At 46.5% G+C, this 22,889-nt stretch overlaps 1 protein-coding gene across 1 annotated transcript in view; it reads right to left on the bottom strand.

The window, feature by feature from the left end:
• LOC139155776 (histone-lysine N-methyltransferase 2B-like) overlaps positions 1-22,889 on the bottom strand; it is a 104,977-nt gene that overhangs the window by 16,407 nt on the left and 65,681 nt on the right. Inside the window, 7 exon segments of the mRNA XM_070731043.1 lie at positions 3,351-4,875; positions 7,066-7,281; positions 10,629-10,789; positions 12,533-12,611; positions 13,652-13,772; positions 15,618-15,776; positions 21,368-21,505. Of these exon segments, the coding sequence (XP_070587144.1) occupies positions 3,351-4,875; positions 7,066-7,281; positions 10,629-10,789; positions 12,533-12,611; positions 13,652-13,772; positions 15,618-15,776; positions 21,368-21,505 (2,399 nt within the window).

Genomic DNA, 22,889 nt, shown 5'->3' on the forward strand with positions numbered 1-22,889 from the left:
CAACTCTCTGGGACCTTATCGGCCACTGGGATTCGTGCGGTAGAAGGCGGTTCCGGATGTATTCTGGCCCAATGCCATATAGGGCTTTAAAGGTCATTACCAACACTTTGAATTGTGACTGGAAACCGATAGGCAGCCAGGTTCATTTAGGGACCATTCGAAACCGCAACATGCTCAAAGTTTTTGACGCTTAGCAACTGGTTCATCTGTATGTTGGTTATGATCTATAAAGCCCTTCATGGCACCGGACCAGAATACCTCCGGAACCGCCTTCTGCCGCACGAATCCCATGAATTAGGTCCCACAGAGTTGGCCTTCTCCGGGTCCTGTCAACTAAACAATGTCGTCTGGCGGGACCCAGGGGAAGAGCCTTCTCTCTGGCGGCCCCGACCCTCTGGAACCAGCTCCCCCCAGAGATCAGAATTGGCCCCATCCTCCTCGCCTTTCGTAAGCTTCTTAAAACCTACCTCTGTCGTCAGGCATGGGGGAATTGAGATATTCCTCCCCCCCAGGCCTATACAATTTATGCATGGTATGTTTGTGTGTATGTTTGGTTTTTTAATAAGGGTTTTTTAACTATTTGAAATATTAGATTTGTTAGATGCTGTTTTGATTATTGTTGTTAGCCGCCCCGAGTCTACGGAGAGGGGCGGCATAGAAATCTAATAAATAAATAAATAAAATTAATAAATGATGGGCCTCCCCAGACACGCCCATGTCTTTCCAACACTCCATGGACTGCATTGGTTGCCGATTGGTTTCCGGATGCAATTCAAAGTGTTGGTTATCACCTACAAAGCCCTACATGGCATCGGGCCAGATTACTTGTGGGACCGCCTTCTGCCCTATGAATCCCAGCAACCGATTGGGTCCCACAGAGTCGGCCTTCTCCATCAACTAGACAACGTCATTTGGTGGGGCCTAGGGGAAGAGCCTTCTCTGTGGGGGCCCCAGTCCTCTGGGATCAGCTCCCCCCGGAGATTCGCACTGCCCCCACCTTCCTCTCATTTCACAACTCTCCAGACTCACTTATGTCGCCAGGCTTGGGGCAATGAGATCTAGACCCCCTGGCCAATAAATGTGATGTATGGCTGCAATTGAATTTATTTGATTGATTTTAATATATTGGGTTTTTTAGATTACGTAGTTTTTAAATTAATTTAATTTGTCTTTGTATTCACTGTTTTATATTGTATCCTGTGAGCCGCCCCGAGTCTTAGGATAGGGGCGGCATACAAATCTAATAAATACTACTACTACTACTACTAGTAGTAGTAGTACTACTACTAGTAGTAATAATAATAATAATAATAATAATAATAATAATAATAATAATGGTTGCAGTGTCCTGGAGTCATGTGATCTCCTGTTACTAACTGAACAACTGTAGTGATTGACTTGTAATAAAAGTGGCAAGGAAAGCTCTCCAATGTGACCCAAACTCACTTAACGGATTTCTCACTTAGCAACATAAATTCTGGGCCCAAGCTTGGTCGTAAGTCGAGGGCCAGCTGTAAACACTTGGGCGAAGGAAACCAATGCCATTAAGATATTTCTGCAAGGCGGACGATACTGAAGCCGATTGACGGTATAGCTGTCTTCAGCCAGTCATGCAGATGCGAACAACTAAGGCTCCCGACACCCAGTAGCTGACTCAGAGAGATCAAGGTGACTGGGAACTGGAGTTTGCTGCATTTCCCCCCCTGATGTTTCAAAATTGGTTTATACTGTGATAGAAGACATTTGTACACACCCCTGGAATGTCAAACCTTACAGACCCATTACTAACGTAAAACATAGGGCTACCTTTGAAGAGTGTTCGGAAACTTCAGATCGTGCAGAATGCAGCTACGAGAGCAATCATGGGCTTCCCAAGGCATGCCCATGTCACACCAACACTCCACACTCTGCATTGGTTGCCAATCAGTTTCCGGTCACAATTCAAAGTGTTGGTTATGACCTATAAAGCCCTTCATGGCATCGGACCAGAATATCTCCAGGACCGCCTTCTGCCGCACAAATCCCAGCATCCGGTTAGGTCCCACAGAGTTGGCCTTCTCCGGGTCCTGTCGACCGAACAATGTCGTCTGGCGGGACCCAGGGGAAGAGCCTTATCAACTCCCCCCGGAGATTAGGATTGCCCCCACCCTCCTTGCCTTTTGCAAACTCCTTAAAACCCACTTCTGCCATCAGGCATGGGGAAACTGATTCCCCTGGGCCATTTCCGTTTTATGTATGGTTTGTCTGGGATGTATGACTGTTTTTATATTAAGGGTTTTAAATTGTTTTTTAATCATTGGATTTGTACTGTGTTTTGTTGTTGTGAGCCGCTCCGAGTCTTCGGAGAGGGGCAGCATACAAATCTAAATAATAATAATAATAATAATAATAATAATAATAATAATAATAATAATAATATTTAGTAGATTTGTATGCCGCCCCTCTCCAAAGACTTGGGGCGGCTAACAACAACAACACCAATAATAATATATATGTTTTCTTCTCCAAAATTGGTTCCAAGATCATTTATGTTTTGTTTTTTTTAAAAAACAAAGCTTTACAGCCATATAGTAAAAGTTTCTGGGGGGAAATGGGACATGGGGCCAGCTCTTCGGGAGCCCCAAAATGTCTATATTCCGTGTAGAAACATAGAAGACTGACAGCAGAAAAAGACCTCATGGTCCATCTAGTCTGCCCTTACACTATTTCCTGTATTTTATCTTACAATGGATCTATGTTTAATCCAGGCATGTTTAAATTCAGTTACTGTGGATTTACCAACCACGTTTGCTGGAAGTTTGTTCCAAGCATCTACTACTCTTTCAGTGAAATAATATTTTCTCACGTTGCTTTTGATCTTTCCCCCCAACTAACTTCAGATTGTGTCCCCTTGTTCTTGTGTTCACTTTCCTATTAAAAACACTTCCCTCCTGGACCTTATTTAACCCTTTAACATATTTAAATGTTTCTATCATGTCCCCCCTTTTCCTTCTGTCCTCCAGACTATACAGATGGAGTTCATGAAGTCTTTCCTGATACGTTTTATGCTTAAGACCTTCCACCATTCTTGTAGCCCGTCTTTGGACCCCTTCAATTTTGTCAATATCTTTTTGTAGGTGAGGTCTCCAGAACTGAACACAGTATTCCAAATGTGGTCTCACCAGCGCTCTACACAGTGGGATCACAATCTCCCTCTTCCTGCTCTTCCTGTCCTCCAGACTATACAGTGTATAAGATGTACTGACATTTCTACCCTTTTTAGGGGGGAAAGGTGGGTCTTCTACTCTGAAAAATACGGTAATTAACATGGGAGGAATAGAAAAAGAATAACTAAGATGCCTTCTACTTACCCAGGACCCATTGTGCTGCCAGAAATGCAATTATTTGCCAAGTGATCAGGAGTAACTGTTGGGGATACAGGAGGGAGCTCCTCGTCATTAACTCCCTCCGCTTTCATCTTCTTGAAGGGCACATTTCCGACAAAGGTGGAAACTCTCTTGACCCGGATGGCTGGGCGAGGGCTGGGCAGAGACACCAAGCCGGGGATACTAAGCACCCCGGAATTCATGGCAACAGGCTGAAGAAGACACGTCTGCTGGAGCCCCAGGGAAGGCGTCACCAGAGCCGGGGCACTCAGTGCCAACTGCCCGCCACCGACAGCCTGAGATGTGGTGCCCACCACGTTCATCATGGGCACCATGCTAAGCACCGGCCCCCGTATCGTCCAAGTGGGCAAAGGGTTAGGAGCCAGGCCCAGAGGCGCCCGCAGGATGACCGTGCCGAGATTGGGAGCGGTGGACATGGGGGCAGGGTTTGGCTTGAAAACCTGCTCCCCGTCTTGAGTGGTCAGTGATGGGCTTTCCTCGCCCGGAACTTTCATGCAGACCTGGGCCAGCTTGTTCACCAGAATGATTCTGGAATTGGGCTTTTGGGCCTCGGGTCCCAGCACCGTCGTCAATCCGGGGGTGGTGGAGGGCACTTGGGCGCAACCGAGGGTTAAGGTTGGAGCTGGATCCGGAGCCAGGCTGGGGTGGGCTGACTCGGTGCCGTTGAGGCTGGCAGAGGTAGGAGGTGCCGGTGGCAGCGGCATCGGGCTGAGGCAAGGAAGCGGGCTGGCCTTGCTCTCGGGGGCGTCCATATTCTTCAGCACAAAGTCCACAATGTCCGAGGGCAAGTCCTCTGGGGCTGCCGTGGGGCCGGCCAGCTCTCGTTCGACCCTTGGCTCGGGCTGCTTGCCCTTGGCGGAAGGATGACCCCCCGTGGCATCGGCCTCACTGTCCGTGCCATCGTCTATGCCGTCCAGCTGGTGGATGTGGGACAGCGGGAGTTCCAGTGGGTAAGGCGACAGAGGGGGGTCTCGGGTCACCACCGTACGCGGGAAACGGAAGTAGTGGCCGGCTTCTCCTTCCTCCTCGCTCTCGTCGCCCCGCCCATCTAACTGGGGCAGGCCCAGGCTGGGCGAAGCGGGACATGTCCGTGGCCCCCCTAACTCTTCTTCCTGGAAAGGTTCATCCAGAAGGCTGTCGACAAATTCCAAGTCGGAGACGTTGAGCTCGAAGGCCAGCTCCGGTGGCACAGGGGGGGACGAGGGAGGGGGTGAGGTAGCTACGGGCCGCTGCTCGTCACACCTGGCTGAGGTAGAAGGATGCCGGAAGCCGTTCCCAGCCGTGGGGTAGTCTGGGAGGGGTGGCATTGCCCTGAGAGAGGTGCTGGGGGGGCTAGTCCTGCTAGCAGGGGTTTGGAGCGGGAGGGGGGACCGGCGGGGGCGAGGGTTGCTGCTGGGGGACATGGGGCTGAGGCGTTGTGTGCGGCGCGGAGGGGGGAAGTCGGGGTCACCCACAGTCAAGATATGATGGGACATGGAGGATGCGCTTCCTGCAAAAAAAAAAGGGGGAGGGAAAGAGAAAAAAGAGGAGGGGGTTAAGAAGAGCGAACGTTTTTTCATTGGCTGCTGGGATCTCTCCTGGTCAAGAATGTGCTGTGGACACAAACCACCCAAACCTATCCCACCAGATTTCAACTCTTTCCCCTACGTCAGTTGGGACAATTATAGTAGTATTCAACAAGGCTCCTGGGCGACACTGCTTAGAGTTAGATAAAGGTCAACCGCCAAAGGTTGGACTTAGTTCTTTTACCGCTATGTAGGGATTCTAGGCTGATCTTCCCCTTTTTTATTCTACCTCCAGGTTCTCTCATCCCTTCTGCTACATTTGGGATGGGTTGAGCCTAGCATTGTGTTTCACACACAACCAACCCTGGATGGTGGTAGAAACATAGAAACATAGAAGACTGACGGCAGAAAAAGACCTCATGGTCCATCTAGTCTGCCCTTACACTATTTCCTGTATTTTATCTTAGCATGGATATATGTTTATCCCAGGCATGTTTAAATTCAGTTACTGTGGATTTACCAACCACGTCTGCTGGAAGTTTGTTCCAAGGATCTACTACTCTTTCAGTAAAATAATATTTTCTCATGTTGCTTTTGATCTTTCCCCCAACTAACTTCAGAGTGTGTCCCCTTGTTCTTGTGTCCACTTTCCTATTAAAAACACTTCCCTCTTGGACCTTATTTAACCCTTTAACATATTTAAATGTGTTGATCATGTGCCCCCTTTTCCTTCTGTCCTCCAGACTATACAGATTGAGTTCATGAAGTCTTTCCTGATACGTGGTCATGGAATGAATGAATTCCAGTCATTATGGCTCAATTGGAAAACTACAGAGGAAAAAAGTGACCCCCCATCACTTCTGTGCTACCTCTCTGGGAATTGTTTTGTCCCAGGACCAGGAGTTGGTTCAACAGCTAACCAGCATAGGGCTCCTACTTGGTGTTCTGATTTCAGGCTGATTCATATAATACTTGGAATAAAGGAATTCTCCATGCCTCTCATTGTAAAACATATCCTCTTTAATTTCTCCTTTAACACTTCAACTCTGCATGCAGTTTTCTTCTCTCATCATTATTATCTCAGCAACTAAGTAGATAACTTTGGCAGTAACATAAAAGACATTCCACAAGTCATTCTAAAATTTATGGCTAATTAGGGCTAGCCAGGAGTCATAAAGAAACTAGTAATAAATCACACATTATAACTTACGCTCCGGAGCAAGGCCATTCTTATTTTGCAAGATTGAACGAATTCAGCGTCTCTTCCATTTTACACCCGGATGTGAAGTAATTCATTAATTAATTCCTCTCTAATAGCTCCTCCCTCTTTCTTCCCAGCGTTTCTGAAACCTTCTTAAAACGAGCATCCCTCTATCTGTGATCTCCCCCATTTGAGCCACTCGAACTCATGTCTATGTCATTAGCTCCGTGGTCTTCACTAACATTTATATATTTATTTATTTATTCGATTTTTATGCCGCCCTTCTCCTTAGACTCAGGGCGGCTTACAACATGTTAGCAATAGCACTTTTTAACAGAGCCAGCCTATTGCCCCCACAATCCGGGTCCTCATTTTACCCACTTCGGAAGGATGGAAGGCTGAGTCAACCTTGAGCCGGTGATGAGATTTGAACCAGTGACCTTCAGATCTACAGTCAGCTTCAGTGGCCTGCAGTATAGCACTCTACCTGCTGCGCCACCACGGCTCTATCCATTGCTAACTGTTGGTAGAGCAGGGAGATTTATGATCTCTTAATCCCACTCATCACCCGAATCTGAAAACTCCTCCTGCTGCAAGGGAATACATACAACACTTGGATGCGGGGGAGTGTTCCAGTACCTGGACGGGATGGGGGCGTTGACCGGTGGGCATATGCTGGAGCGAGAAGCAAAATCTCATGAGATGACGCACAGGTATGTGAGATTTTGGTGATTTTCCGCTTCCGCGCATGTGCGGAAGCAAAAAAATCTCCCGTGCCTGCATGTCTTCTCGCAAGATTTACTTCCTGTGCATGTGCAGAAGCCACACCTCACTCCGGCGCACACCCCGCCCGTTGGTCACCCGGAGCTGCGCACGCAACCACACTGGTAGCGGAGGTAAGCCGCAACCCCTGCCTTGATTTTTAAAATATGCGTGACCCACACCCTATGGATCTGGGCTGCCAAGTACTCACCGGGAGAAGGCAACGGGCGGGACGACACCCCGCTTAGGGGCCGGCGGGTAGGGGAGTAGTTGGGCACTTTGATGCGCGCTCCAGTGAGAGGTTTAGGCTTGGAGACAGCAGGCTCTGGAGGTGGCAGAGGTCCTGGGTTCTGTGCTGGAGAGTGGCGCTCCAGGGGTGGGAGAGGAGAAGGGGCCTCGTGAAGTGGCTTGTCTCTGAGGTTAGAGTCTGAAAACAATCAATACGTCAAAAATAGAAACCAGAAGCAGTGGAACTTAGAGACCTGAAATGGCTAAGGGACGAGGACCTTAGCCAGACTTTTATTAGTAACATGCTACTTGTTCAAGATAATATACCTCCAGGTTTATGATCTGGAGGCCATTCCAGATCTGACTGATGGGGTGTAGTGAGTAACAAAGATATCTTGAGTAGAAATAGGCAAGGAGCTAGCCCAGGGGTAGGCAAAGTTGGCTCTTCTATGACCTGTGGACTTCAACTCCCAGAATTCCGGAGCTTGCATGACTGGCTCAGGAATTCTGGGAGCTGAAGTCCACAAGTCATAGGAGAGCCAACTTTGCCTACCTCTGAGCTAGCCAAAAGGGGCTGAAGCAAATTCAGAACAGCAAGATAATGTTAAGGCACTGATGATGTTATCCAGTTTGGTAATGAAAACCGCAAAACTCAGAGAGTACCAAGGACCCCACAGTTCAACCCTCAGCTACTAACATTCTCTTCTATAAGCACAACAAGATACAGTGGTACCTCATGATACGAACCCCTCGCCATACGAACAACCCGAGATACGAAGCCAGGGTTCGGATATTTTTTGCCTCTTCTTACGTACGTTTTCCGTCTTACGAACCTGCCCCCGCCGTCCAGCTGTCGTCTTTTGAAACAGCCGGGGGGCTTCCCTGCGTCCTCCTGAACCCGAACACCAAACCCGAACTTCTGGGTTCGGCGTTCAGGAGGCCGCCGAGAAGCCCCACAGCTGTTTCAAAAGACGACAGCTGGACGGTAGGGCTTCTCGGCTGCCTCCCGAACGCCGAACCTGGAAGTTCGGCAAAATTCGAGTTCGGGAGGCCGCTGAGAAGCCCCGCCGCCCGGCTGTCGTCTTTTGAAACAGCCGGGGGGCTTCCCAGCATTCTCCTGAACCCGAACGCCAAACCCGAACTTCCGGGTTCGGCGTTCGGGAGGCCGCCGAGAAGCCCCCCGGCTGTTTCAAAAGGTGGCAGCTGGGCGGCGGGGCTTCTCGGCGGCCTCCCGAACCCGAACTTTTGCCGAACTTCCGGGTTCGGCATTGGGAGAACGCTGAGAAGCGCCCGGCTGTTTCAATTGAAACAGCCGGGTGGCGGTGTTTTTTTGCGGGTTTTTTTCGTTGCACGCATTAATTCATTTTTCATTGTTTTCTATGGGAAACAATGTTTCGCCTTACGAACTTTTCGCCTTACGAACCTCCCCCGGGAACCAATTAGGTTCGTAAGACGAGGTATTACTGTATCTGGAAAGGATTCAGGGACCTAATTTACTGAAATGTAAGGAGGAGGAGAAGGGACAATCCAATAAGACATCTTAGAAGTTCCCAGAGTTGTGAAATCTAGGAGGTAGAAGGACTGCAGAACTATCCAATGAGTTTGTTGAGCTGACTCCAATCCTCTGTCTCTCCTCATTAAGGAGGACATTAAGGGATGCAAGAAATCCTCTGTCACATTTCTACATGAGATGGAATAGTAAAATGCAAAAGAAGAGAAAGCAAAGTCTTTACTAATGAGGATTAGAGCAAATGGAGAGATTAAAGGAACCAAAATCAGAATGGAAGAGTATAAAATCCAGGCGTTTGCGGACGACCTAGTATTCTTTATTGAGGATCCAAAGGAGACAGGACCAATTCTAATATGGGAAATAGAGACTTATGGAGATGTAACAGGCCTTAAAATTAATAAAACAAAAACAAAAACGATAGCTAAAAATGTAACATTAAAAGAGGAAAGAGGATTAGAGGAAAAATTGGGATTACATTGTACAAAAAGGCTGACAGCAAGATGTTCCTTAATTAAAGATGATAATTATATAAAATTAATACAAATAAAAATAATTTGGAAAGATAGGAAACATTATTACAGTTATCTATATTAGGTCAAATTACAACTATTAAAATGGATGTTTTGCCCAAATTGCTCTGTCTTTTTCAAAATTAGACACAACGTTTTTCATGGATTTGAATAAAATTACAACAAAGGTTATATGGGCAGGTAAAAAAGCAAGAATAAAATTAACAGATCTTCAGGATAATAGAAGCAGACTTAGCAAAGGGTTCCCTAACTGGCAACTTTATACTTTGGATATAAGTAAAATGGTCAAGTATGAGGAACTTCTAGACAGACAAGGAAATTTTAAAACAATATGCAGTGGTACCTCTACTTATGAACTTAATTCGTTCCATGACCAGGCTCTTAAGTAGAAAAGTTTGTAAGAAGAAGCAATTTTTCTCATAGGAATCAATGTAAAAGCAAATAATGTGTGCGATTGGGGAAACCACAGGGAGGGTGGAGGCCCTGTATCCTCCCAGGAGATTCCTAGAGAGGCCCCATGGAGGCTTCTCCCTGCCTTTTCCAGCATTGTTTCCTCCCAGGAGATTCCAAGAGAGGCCCCACAGAGGCTTCTCCCTGCCTTTTCCGGCATTGTTTCCTCCCAGGAGATTCCTAGAGAGGCCCCATGGAGGCTTCTCCCTGCCTTTTCCAGCCTTGTTTCCTCCCAGGAGATTCCTAGAGAGGCCCCACAGAGGCTTCTCCCTGCCTTTTCCGGCATTGTTTCCTCCCAGGAGATTCCTAGAGAGGCCCCATGGAGGCTTCTCCCTGCCTTTTCCAGTTACAGTTTCGGACTTTGTAAGTGGAAAATGGTTCTTGAGAAGAGGCAAAAAAATCTTGAACACCCAGTTCTTATCTAGAAAAGTTCTGTATATATATCATATTGCATATAATAACAGCAGCAAGAATAGCGTTTGTGCAATGTTGGAGAAAAAAGAATATATCTTCCCAGAGTTTAGTGATTAAAAAAAAATTGATTCTGCTGAAATGGACAAATAGATTCAGAATATTATGCAATATGGAAGAAGTGGTACAACTGGAATGAGAATAGAAAAAAACAGAAAAAGAAGGGAGAAAATAGAAGAAGAGGAAGTAAAATGTATAATTGAAGTGTGTGGAATATATTTGAATTTGAACGTTATGGTCTGTAAATAGTATGTAAATGAGCACAGTTATGAATATTAGTTTAATGAGAAAAGCACAATAAAAATGTGGCAAGAACGTACAAAACATTTAGACAAAAAGTTTAGAAATTATGCTTAATTATTGATATAATAACCTCTTTATTTTGAAATGATATGAAATATCTGTACAAAATAGTTAAGAAAATAAGTACAATGATTATATAATCATAAGTATATGTCGAAATAGTGATGTAAAATAAGATACATTTGCTCTTCCTTTTTTATCTTTGTAATACAATAAAAATTATTTTTTTTAAAAAATGTATTTTTCAAAAAGTCTAGAAAAAAAGGCCCAGATCGGACTTACCTATAGGGGCAGCAGGACTGTGTACAATTGTGTGGTTCTCTTCCTGTATCCCTGAGGCATCTGGCTTTTCTTGGCTCAGCTTTGGCCGATACTCCAGGACCCGACATGTATATCCGCACCGCTTTCGGGCATCGACTGTGCTCCAATATAATCTGGAACATCTGATGGGGATATGTGCAGAAGGAAGCAGAGGGTATCTCCGACCTTCTTGGTCTAAGCAGCGGGAGGGCTAGGAATCAGGCCCCTTCGTGCTTAGAGAAGAAGTGGGCAAACCTACAATCCCTAACAACCCCTAAATACCAGCGCTGAGATTTTGTAGCAAGGTTTCCTGCCATCACGAGAGAAAGAAAATATTTTTTAAAAGATCCATTTTATCCTTTAAAAAATAAAATGATTAAATGGGATCATCCGGCCTTAAGTTTGTTTTAAGTTCTAAGACAAGCTTAAAGTGCTTTTTTTTAAAAAGGATATCCAGCAAGCTAGAAAACTGGAAAGGGCAGAATTAGAAAAATAAAATTAAAAAATCTTAGTCCTATTCCATTAGGGAAAAAAGGTCCCCCCAAAACGCTACCAGAGATGTGCCCTTTCATGTCTAAAAGGTCATTCACCCTTTTCCAACCTGGTACCCTCTACAGCAGGGGTCTCTAACCGTAGCAACTTTAAGACTTGTGGACTTCAACTCCCAGAGTTCCTCAGCCAGCAAAGCTCGCTGAGCTTGCGGGTTGGTTTCCAAATGTTTCATTACCAGGCTAGGTAACTTCTTCAGTTCTTCAAACCTTGGCAACTTTAAACCTGGTGGACTTCAACTCCCAGAATTCTCCAGCTAGTCATGCTGGCTGGAGAATTGTGGGAGTTGAAGTCCACAAGTCTTAAAGTTGGCAAATTTGAAGATCTCTGCTTTATGTCTTGTGGCCTCAGGCCTAACATGACAATGCAAAGCAGATACCTGGTTAGAGCTCTTCTGAGGATGGTTTTGTCATCAAGGTTTTTCTTCTTCCTTTGACTTTGTCATTTGGGTGTAACTTGATGGTTGGCCTGGTCCTTAGTGACATCATGAGAAAGACTGATTGTTGGGTCCTTAAGCAAAGCTGGCTGGGAAATTCTGGGAGTTGAAGTCCACCAGATTTAAAGTTGCCAAGGTTGGAGACCCCCGGTTTAGGAGATCTCCTAAACTCAAGAATTCTTGGAGTTGAAGTCCACCAGATTTAGAGTTGCCAAGGTTGGAGACCCCCGGTTTAGGAGATCTCCTAAACTCAATAATTCTTGGAGTTGAAGTCCACCAGATTTAGAGTTGCCAAGGTTGGAGACCCCCGGTTTAGGAGATCTCCTAAACTCAAGAATTCTGGGAGTTGAAGTCTACCAGATTTAAAGTTGCCAAGGTTGGAGACCCCCGGTTTAGGAGATCTCCTAAACTCAATAATTCTTGGAGTTGAAGTCCACCAGATTTAGAGTTGCCAAGGTTGGAGACCCCCGGTTTAGGAGATCTCCTAAACTCAAGAATTCCTGGAGTTGAAGTCCACCAGATTTAGAGTTGCCAAGGTTGGAGACCCCCGGTTTAGGAGATCTCCTAAACTCAAGAATTCTGGGAGTTGAAGTCCACCAGATTTAGAGTTGCCAAGGTTGGAGACCCCTGGTTTAGGAGATCTCCTAAACTCAAGAATTCTGGGAGTTGAAGTCCACCAGATTTAGAGTTGCCAAGGTTGGAGACCCCTGGTTTAGGAGATCTCCTAAACTCAAGACTCCAACGTTCAGAAACCAACGCATAAGCTCGGGGAACAAACTTCATCCTACACCCTAGCTACATATACTGTATTCGCCACTATTGCAAAATTCTGGCTCTCTAGAGTCCCACAAAAGAAATGGATCTCGACACTGCAAGCAACATCTCGGAAGTGGATACTCACTGGTAGCCGACAGGTAAAAGCCGTCCCTCGCATTCGGACAAGTCCGTCAGCATCCCCAAACTATCGATCTTCATGGAACCTGTCAGCAGAGACCAAGATTTGGGAAGCCGTCAAGGCTCGCCGAGCAAGGAGACCATCTAATACACTTCACCAACTGGGCAAAAGTCCCTGTTGAAATTCTGCTGTGGGAGCCTCTGGTTTTTCCATGGGGCTCGCCCCCAAGAACGTCCCGGTGGGTGGGTGGGTGGCCCATGGAAATAAATGAGGTGGGTGGGTAGGATGAGAAGGACGGGCGACGGCTTTCTACCGCAGACTAGCCATGCTGGGAAACGCCGCAGGACCAGTAGGAAGAGAGAAAGCAGCTGCCTGGGGGAGACTCAGACCACTCGTTCACCGACCTACGTGTCGTCTACTCTGACTGGCAGATGCTCTCCAAGGTGTCAGGCAGGGGATTCTCCCAGCCCTACCTGGAGATTTGATGGAACTGAACCTGGGACTTTCTGCATGCAAATCAGCTGCTCTACCACTGAGCTACAGCCCTTCCTGCAAAGAGAACATAGGAAGCTGTCTTCAGCAGAGCCGGAGCCCTCTGTCATGCTACTCAACACTTGCCTGTGCTTGACGGGAAAGACTCTCCAGGGGGAAGGCTGGGGAGCCTCCCAGCCTTACCCAAAGATGCCGAGACGGATGTTGAGGTAGCCTCTCCCCATATGCAATGGGCCCTCCAATCCCTCCTCCCCAATAGCAACCTGAATTTAACACCCCCACCCCCACCCACAAAATGAAACAAAATCCATTTGCAAAAAAATTCTGGGTTTGAAAGCAGGCGTGAATGGGTGTGATGCAAGGCAGGTCTTTAAAGGGATCTTGTCTGTTTATTTGCAACATGTGCGGACTGTTCTATTTGTGAGACTATTATGATCTAAAGCAGTGTTTCCCAACCTTGGCAACTTGAAGATATCTGGACTTCAACTCCCAGAATTCCCCAGCCAGCGAATGCTGGCTGGGGAATTCTGGGAGTTGAAGTCCAGATATCTTCAAGTTGCCAAGGTTGGGAAACACTGCCGTAGCCCAGCAATTCCTTAGCCCATCGCTGCTTGTTCGCACCCCCTCAAGTACCTATCATCATGTGGATGGTATCCGGCTCCAGGCCCACCATGAATTTCCTCTTGAAGCTGATCCCCTCAAAGTCCACATAGACCCGCCGTAGGACATCAAACCCATCTTCGGCGACGATCTCCTAGGGGGTGGGCAGAATGACAGCTTCACATACTGCTTATTCATAATTGTGTCACCAGTATAGAAACATAGAAGACTGACGGCAGAAAAAGACCTCATGGTCCATCTAGTCTGCCCTTTTACTATTTCCTGTATTTTATCTTACAATGGATATATGTTTATCCCAGGCATGTTTAAATTCAGTCACTGTGGATTGACCAACCACGTCTGCTGGAAGTTTGTTCATAATTGTACACCCACACACAAATGCCACATTCTTTGCAGATCGTACACCTAGGGAAAACTCAGCTCGCTCCACCAGCTTTCAAAGGCCGGGAGCGGCAAAACTCTCCCAGCCGTGACCTTTTAATCCCGGCGTTAATGGAAATTCATAGAAACATAGAAGATTGACGGCAGAAAAAGACCTCATGGTCCACCTAGTCTGCCCTTATACTATTTCCTATATTTTATCTTAGCATGGATCTATGTTTATCCCAGGCATGTTTAAATTTAGTCACTGTGGATTTACCAACCACATCTGCTGGAAGTTTGTTCCAAGCATCTACTACTCTTTCAGTAAAATAATATTTTCTCATGTTGCTTTTGATCTTTCCCCCCAACTAACCTCAGATTGTGCCCCCTTGTTCTTGTGTTCACTTCCCTATTAAAAACACTTCCCTCCTGAACCTTATTTAACCCTTTCATATATTTTAATGTTTCTATCATGTCCCCCGGGTTTCTATCATATCCCCAATTTCTGCATTGTCCATTCCTCCCTCTGGCAATTCTCTTTTTAAAAAAAATAATAATATATTTTTAATTATTTTTTAACAAGTTTAATATACACACGACATAAAACAGTGCATAGTGAAATGTGCCCATCACCCCGACACACACACATACCCCACCACCAATTGGGGGTGTTTCTTATATAACCCACTTTGACCCAAGAGCAATATACCTATTTACATATTATAGAAACATAGAAACATAAAAAGACCTCATGATCCACCTAGTCTGCCCTTATACTATTTTCTGTATTTTATCTTAGGATGGATATATGTTTATCCCAGGCATGTTTAAGAGTGATTCCAATTTATTTCTTGCAGCTTAGTCTCGGATTCTACTCGTCATATATCGTCTTACCTTGTCCCACCGTCCCATCAGTTGTCTCAATTCAGTTTCATTATCCAAATTTATCCTTTTATCCATAATCTCAAATTGAATATGGTCCACCATGTACCTATACCAATTTTACATTGTTCATTTTGTCGCATCCTTCCAACCCAAAACTATGACCGCCTGAACGCTTTCTATTGCTGCTTGTTTTATTTATCTAAATTCTCCCATCACATTGCTTTTAACTAATACAGTCTTCCCTCAATTTTCGCGGGTTCAAACTTCGCGGAAAGTCTATACCACGGTTTTTCAAAAATATTAATTAAAAAATACTTTGCGTGTTTTTTCCCAATACCACGTTTTTCCCCATCCGATGACGTCATACGTCATCACCAAACTTTTGTCTGCTTTTAATAATTTTTTTTTTTAATAAACTTTAATAAATAAACATGGTGAGTAATAATCTAAATGGTTGCTAAGGTAATGGAAAATTGCAATTTAGGGGTTTAAAGTGTTAAGGGAAAGTTTTTGATACTGTTCATAGCCAAAAATAGTGTATTGACTTCCGCATCTCTACTTCGCGGAAATTCAACTTTCGCGGGCGGTCTCGGAACGCATCCCCCGCGAAAAGCGAGAGAACATTGTACTGCCATTTCCTTAGTGAATGTCCATTGTATGTTTAGCATTCTATTAATATCCCCTGGCAATTCTCCTCCTGCTATTTCATCCCCCCCCCAATCCTTTTTACCGTTCCGTCCAGGAGGTCAACGTGCTTCTGGCAGAAAACTTTTTTGTCCTCCTGGAAAGTACAATGGCAGAGGCGGGCACACATGAAGTGGTAATTACTGAGACAGGCAGAGAGGCAGCAGCCAACCGTGGCCCCAGTGCGTTGACAGTGTTCACAGCGCTGGAGCAGGAAAAGAGAGAGAGAGAGAGAGGTCAAGGACAAGGTGACCATGTCGGTATAACAGGCCAGAATTATGTAAAACCGTCTTCTGCCTCATAGCCAGATTACTTGTGGGACTGCCTTCTGCCGTATGAAGCCCAGCGACCGGTTAGGTCCCACAGAGTCGGCCTTCTCCAGGTCCCGCCAACCAGACAATGTCATTTGGGGAAGAGCCTTCTCTGTGGGGGCCCCGGCCCTCTGGAATCAGCTCCCCCCAGAGATTCGCACTGCCCCGCCTCCTCGCCTTTCGCAAGAGTCTTAAGACTCACTTATGTCACCAGGCTTTGGGTAATTAGATCTTGGGCTGCCTGGTCAATAAATGTGATGTATGACTGTGATTTGAATTTGTCTGGTTGATTTTTAATATATTGGGTTTTTAGCTCATGTAGTTTTTTAATTAATTAAAAAACTAATTGAATATTGTCATTGTATTTACTGTTTTATTTTATGCTATGAGCCGCCCCGAGTCTTCAGAGAGGGGCGGCATACAATTATTATTATTATTATTATTATTATTATTATTATTATTATTATTATCATCATCATCATCATCATCATCAAAACCCTTATTTTAAAAACCAATCATACATACAAACATACCATACATAAATTGTAGAAGCCTAAGGGGAAAGTGTATCTCAGTTCCCCCATGCCTGACGACAGAGGTGGGTTTTAAGGAGCTTACGAAAGGCAAGGAGGGTGGGGGCTATTCTAATCTCTGGGGGGAGTTGGTTCCAGAGGGCCGGGGCCGCCACAGAGAAGGCTCTTCCCCTGGGTCCCGCCAAATGACATTGTTATAATAAATAATGTATCACAGTGACCAGTAAGGTCCCACAGATTCGGCCTTTTCCAGGTCCCGTCGGCCAGGCAATGTTGTCTGGCGGGGCCTAGGGGAAGAGCCTTCCTTGTGGTGGCTCCGGCCCTTTGGAACCAACTCCCTCCGGAGATTCGTACCGCCCCAACCCTCCTGGCCTTCTGGAAGGGTTTAAAAACTTAACCTTTGCCTGCAAGCCATGGGTCTGCTGAACTTTAACATCTAGCCCTGGACTTTAATATGACTATGGTTTGAGTGACTAGGGCTGTATGATTTTAAATTTGGGGTTTTAGATTGTTTTAAATATTGGACATTTGAGCTGGTTTTTGTATTTGTATATGCTGCGAGCTGCCCTGGGTTCTTGGAGAAGGGCGGCATATAAGTCCAATCAATCAATCAATCAATCAATCAATCAATCAATCAGCAAGCCCAGAAGTCACTGAGTTTGCTGTCATCTAATTATCTTTTGTAGTGTACGAAAGAGACCTATAAGCACACACACTTCTTGTTTCTCTACGATCTCTCCCGCAATCATTAAGCAAGCCCAGTCAGCTACAAAAAGCAGGCATGGCCTGGCCACTCTTGGACTCTATTGTTCCCCAACCTTTTTGGGTTGGCGGCCCAACGCAAGGAGAGGAGGGGGGAGATTTTGTGCAAGGGGTAAAAGCACATATACACAGCTTCATTTGTGTGAGTGGCAGATGCCTGTGTGTACTGTGAGTGGGAGCGGGGCTGAGTGCTGGCACCCACTATGGACACAATTGGGACTGAGAGCACATGCACCAGCTCACAAGCATGCACTGCCTACAGCATGCATGCTCCAGTTGTAAATGGTCCACAGCCCGGTAGTAGGCTGCGGCCTTTAGGTCAGGGACTCTTGTTGTAGTCTACTCCAGGGGTCCCAATCTCCCCGGTCTGCAGCATGCCGATTGGTTACCGATCAGTTTCCGGTCACAATTCAAAGTGGTGGTTATGACCTATAAAACCCTACATGGCATCGGACCAGAATATCTCCGGGACCGCCTTCTGCCACACGAATCCCAGCGACCGGTTAGGTCCCACAGAGTTGGCCTTCTCCGGGTCCCGTCGACGAAACAATGTCGTCTGGCAGGAGCCAGGGGAAGAGCCTTCTCTGTGGTGGCTCCAACCCTATGGAACCAGCTCCCCCTGGAGATTAGAACTGCCCCCACCCTCCTTGCCTTTCGTAAACTCCTTAAAACCCACCTCTGCCATCAGGCATGGGGGAATTGAGACATCTCCCCCTTGCCCATGTAGTTTCTGTGTATGATTCAATTGTGTGCTTGTTTTTTATATATTGGGGTCCCTTTTGGATTTTTTAACCTAAAACTGTAATTTAGATTGCTAAATATTAGATTTGTTACTATGTGTTGTTTTTTTACCATTGTTGTGAGAGAGGGGCGGCATATAAATCCAATAAATCTAATCTAATCTAAATCGGGCCACGCAAACACATGAGGGTCCATCTGCAAGTTGCAGACAATCCATGAAACCAGACCCGCTCCGGTAGGCTCCCCTTTGGGGGGTACTGGTCTACTCAACTTCTAAAGATTAATAGGCTCTGAAAATAGAAGGATTCAAACTGGTCTGCCAGAGGGTACGAGTTCTGCATTTGTTTCAGCTCAGACCAAGATGCTGCCTTGGATACAACTACACATTTGTTCTGGTCCACACTTTGGAGTTTTGGGGGCTCAGGCAGAGTTTCAACCAGCACCTCTGTTGGAACCCAGAGCAGATCCTCCAGCAGCATCAGCAGCTGGGATACTACTGGGTTACTCGACATGGAATACAATTGGGTTACCTGACATGGAATATCTTGTCTGAATGACAAATCTAACATTACAATTCTGGTTTTGAGACCACCACTCTCATCTCAGATGGTGCAGAATGCGGCCGCGAGAGCTATCGTGGGGCTTCCTAGATTCGCCCGCGTTTCTACAACACTTCGTAGCCTGCACTGGCTGCCGATTGGTTTCTGGTCACAATTCAAAGTGTTGGTAATGACCTTTAAAGCCCTTCATGGCATTGGACCAGAATACCTCTGGTACTGCCTTCTACCGCACGAATCCCACAAAGTTTATTTATTTATTTATTTATTTATTGGATTTGTATGCCGCCCCTCTCCAGAGACTCGGGGCGGCTAACAGCGACAATAAAACAGTGTACAATAGTAATTTGGTATTGATGATTAAAAATCAATTAATATAAAAACCAAACATACATACATACATACCATGCATAGAATTGTAAAGGCCTAGGGGGAAAGAGGATCTCAATTCCCCCATGCCTGGCGGCAGAGGTGGGTTTTAAGTTGTTTACGAAAGGCAAGGAGGGTGGGGGCAGTTCTAATCTCTGGGGGGAGTTGGTTCCATAGGGCTGGGGCTGCCACAGAGAAGGCTCTTCCCCTGGGTCCCGCCAGGCGACATTGCTTAGTTGACGGGACCCGGAGAAGATCCACTCTGTGGGACCTAACTGGTCGCTGGGATTCATGCAGCAGAAGGCGGTCCCTGAGGTAATCTGGTCCGGTGCCATGAAGGGCTTTATAGGTCATAACCAACACTTTGAATTGTGACCGGAAACTGATCGGCAACCAATGCAGACTGCGGAGTGTTGGTGTGACATGGGCATATTTGGGAAAGCCCATGATTGCTCTCGCAGCTGCATTCTGCACGATCTGAAGTTTCCGAACATTTTTCAAAGGTAGCCCCATGTAGAGAGCGTTACAGTAGTCGAGCCTCGAGGTGATGAGGGCATGAGTGACTGTGAGCAGTGACTCCCGGTCCAAGTAGGGTCGCAACTGGTGCACAAGGCGAACCTGGGCGAACGCCCCTCTCGCCACAGCTGAAAGATGTTTCTCTAATGTCAGCTGTGGATCGAGGAGGACGCCCAAGTTGCGAACCTTCTCTGAGGGGGCCAGTGATTCTCCCCCCAGGGTAAGGGATGGACAGATGGAATTGTCCTTGGGAGGTAAGATCCACAGCCACTCCGTCTTGTCTGGGTTGAGTTTGAGCTTGTTGACACTCATCCAGGCCCTAACATACTCCAGGCACCGGCCCATCACTTCCATTGCTTCGTTGGCTGGACATGGGGTGGAGATGTATAACTGGGTATCATCGGCGTATTGATGATACCTCACCCCATGCCCTTGGATGATCTCACCTAGCGGTTTCATGTAGATATTAAATAGCAGGGGGGAGAGGACCGACCCCTGAGGCACCCCACAAGGGAGAGACCTAGAGGTCGACCTCTGATCCCCCACTAACACCGACTGCGACCGACCAGAGAGGTATGAGGAGAACCACTGAAGAACAGTGCCTCCCACTCCCAACCCCTCTAGTCGGAGCAGAAGGATACCATGGTCGATGGTATCGAAAGCCGCTGAGAGGTCAAGAAGCACCAGGACAGAGGACAAGCCCCTGTCCTGGGCCCGCCCAACGCGACCAAAGCAGTTTCCGTGCTGTAGCCGGGCCTGAATCCAGACTGCTGAGGACCTAGATAATCAGCTTCTTCCAAGGACCGCTGGAGCTGAAGTGCCACCACCTTCTCAACAACCTTCCCCATAAAGGGAAGGTTGGAGACTGGACGGTAGTTATTGAGTATGGCTGGGTCCAGGGAAGGCTTCTTGAGGAGAGGGCGCACAAGTGCCTCCTTATAAGGAGCCGGAAAGGACCCACTCCCCAAAGAGGCGTTGACAATCTCCCGGACCCAGCTCCGCGTCACCTCTCGACTGGCCGAAACCAACCAAGAGGGACACGGATCCAGTAGACAGGTGGCGGAACACACAGCTCCAATGGCCTTGTCCACTTCCTTAGGTGTCACCAAGTCAAACCTCTCCCAGACAGATGGACAAAGACGTTTAGCCCCAGTCACCTCAACTGACTCGTTGTCAGTTGACTCTGTTTTACAATTGGAGTAGAGGTCCGCTCGAATCCGAGCAATTTTATCAGCGAAAAATGTGTTAAAATCCTCAGCACTACTCTGCAAGGGCTCCCCAACTCCCCCCTGGTTAAGAAGGGAGTGGGTTACCCTAAACAGAGCGGCCGGGTGGGATTCCGCTGATGCAATCAAGGTGGCATGATACGCGCATCTTGCTGCCTTGAGTGCCACTTTGTAAGTCATAATATGAGCTCTTACAAGTTGGCCTTCTCCGGATCCCGTCGACAAAACAATGTCGTTTGGCGGGCCCCAGGAGAAGAGCCTTCTCTGTGGCGGCCCCGGCCCTCTGGAATCAACTCCCCCCGGAGATTAGAACGGTCCCCACCCTCCTTGTTTTTCGCAAGTTACTCAAGACCCACCTATATCGCCAGGCGTGGGGGAACTAAGACATCTCCCCCAGGCTTTCTTATATTTTATGTTTGGTATGTATGTGTTGTATGGTTTTTAAATTGTTGGGGTTTTTTAATGTAATTTTATTATTAGATTTGTTCCATTGTTATACTGTTTTTTATTATTGTTGTGAGCCGCCTCGAGTCTTCGGAGAGGGGCGGCATACAAATCTGATAAATTGAATTGAATTGAATCTCGGGCGCAAGAATCCACATTATAACATTAACATCCTGTACAAAATGTACCAGAATGCACTGATAAAAATGACATCTAATCAAAGGCAAAAATGATTCCAAGGTGTGCTTCCCCTGGAGAGGGTCCATTCTTACTGTTCCTTCAAACAGAAGGGGAGAGCAGAGAGGAGAGAGAAAGAATGAAAATGACCCAAACTCACCATTTGCCGGCCACGAGCCACAGCCGCATGTACATTCTTCAAGGAGCCGTCGTTCTCCTCAAAGACCTCCGCTGACCAGATGGCACAGTTGACATGAGTCCATTCATTTTGGCCAATGTACAGCAGCCTCCCTGCATCCTAGAGAGAAGGGATTTGGAGGAGAGGGGATTTATTATTTTATGTATTAATTTCACTTATTTGGATTTCTGTTCTGTCCAGCTCTCTGGTAGAATCCGCCCGAAAATCCACAGATACAAATTTCAGACACACACACGTTTGAAAATTCAAAACAATGTTCTTTATAATGAAGATTCACTTAACCTAAGCCCTCTTTTGGTATAGCAAAGAGCACTCGTCTGCAAACAAACTGGTAATTTGTAGAAGTCCCTTATAAGTTCTGAGATACTTAGCTTGCAGCTGTGAGGCAATTCACAGTCCTTCTTCTTTCACAAAGTGAAACACACTTTGCCCTGGTTTAGTTTCAAAGCGGGGGGAAATCAGCACACAAAGGTCAAAGTCAGCAAAGCAGGCAGGAAACACAACGATCAGATAATCCTCCACAATGGCCAAACCCACAGGCTGCTCTTTATAGCAGCCTCACTAATGACCACAGCCCTACCGAACCACAGGTGGCCTTATTTTCTTTGATAATAATCTCTCTGTTGTTGCTGCCTATGCATCGCTCTCCACATGCGTGGCTGTATCATTAACTCTTGTTCTGAATCCAAGGAGGAGAGAGATAATTGATCTCTTTCTGAACTGTCTGCCACACTCTCCTCCTCCCTGTCACTCATGTCTTCTTGGTCAGAGGAGCCTTCATCAGCAGATTCCACCGGGAGCAAAACAGGCCTGCGGCATGTGGATGTCTCCCCCACATCCACAGTCCTTGGGGCAGGAGCTGGGCCAGAGCTAACCACAACAGGCTGTTCTTCTCCAGCGGACTCAGGGATGCTTATTTGGTTTTGATTTAATAGGGTTTGTGAGTCCCATCATGGTCAATTGCCTAGCATTACTGTTAGGGTTACAGTTAATCCTAACGACACTGAGAAAAAAATGGCTTATGACCATTTTTCATACTTAGAGGACCACTGCAGCTTACCTGAGGTCACACAATCAAAATTTGGATGCTTGGCATTTATAATGGTTGCAGGGTCCCGGGGTCATGTGACCACCTTTTTCTGATTAGCAAAGTCACTGGGGAAGCCAGATTCATTCAATCATTGTGTTACTAACTTAACAGCTGCAGTGATTCACTTACCAACCGCGGCAAGAAAGGTTGCAGAACGGGGCAAAATTCACTTAACCATCGTCTCGCTTAGAAACAAATGTTGGGCTCAATTGGGGCGGTCAGTCAAAGTTTAACCATTTCTATAGATACAATTCTTTATTTTAGGTGTATGCTACTTATCTAAAGCTACCTCCTCAAATTTTGTCATCTGGGTCTCCCACTGTCCACTCTCCATTTTCTTCTAAATTCAGAGCAGCTAGAGACTTGCATTTGCACTGTTGTGGTTAGCTCTGG

The sequence above is a fragment of the Erythrolamprus reginae genome, unplaced genomic scaffold (genome assembly GCF_031021105.1).
Source record: "Erythrolamprus reginae isolate rEryReg1 unplaced genomic scaffold, rEryReg1.hap1 H_54, whole genome shotgun sequence".
NCBI lineage: Eukaryota > Metazoa > Chordata > Lepidosauria > Squamata > Dipsadidae > Erythrolamprus > Erythrolamprus reginae.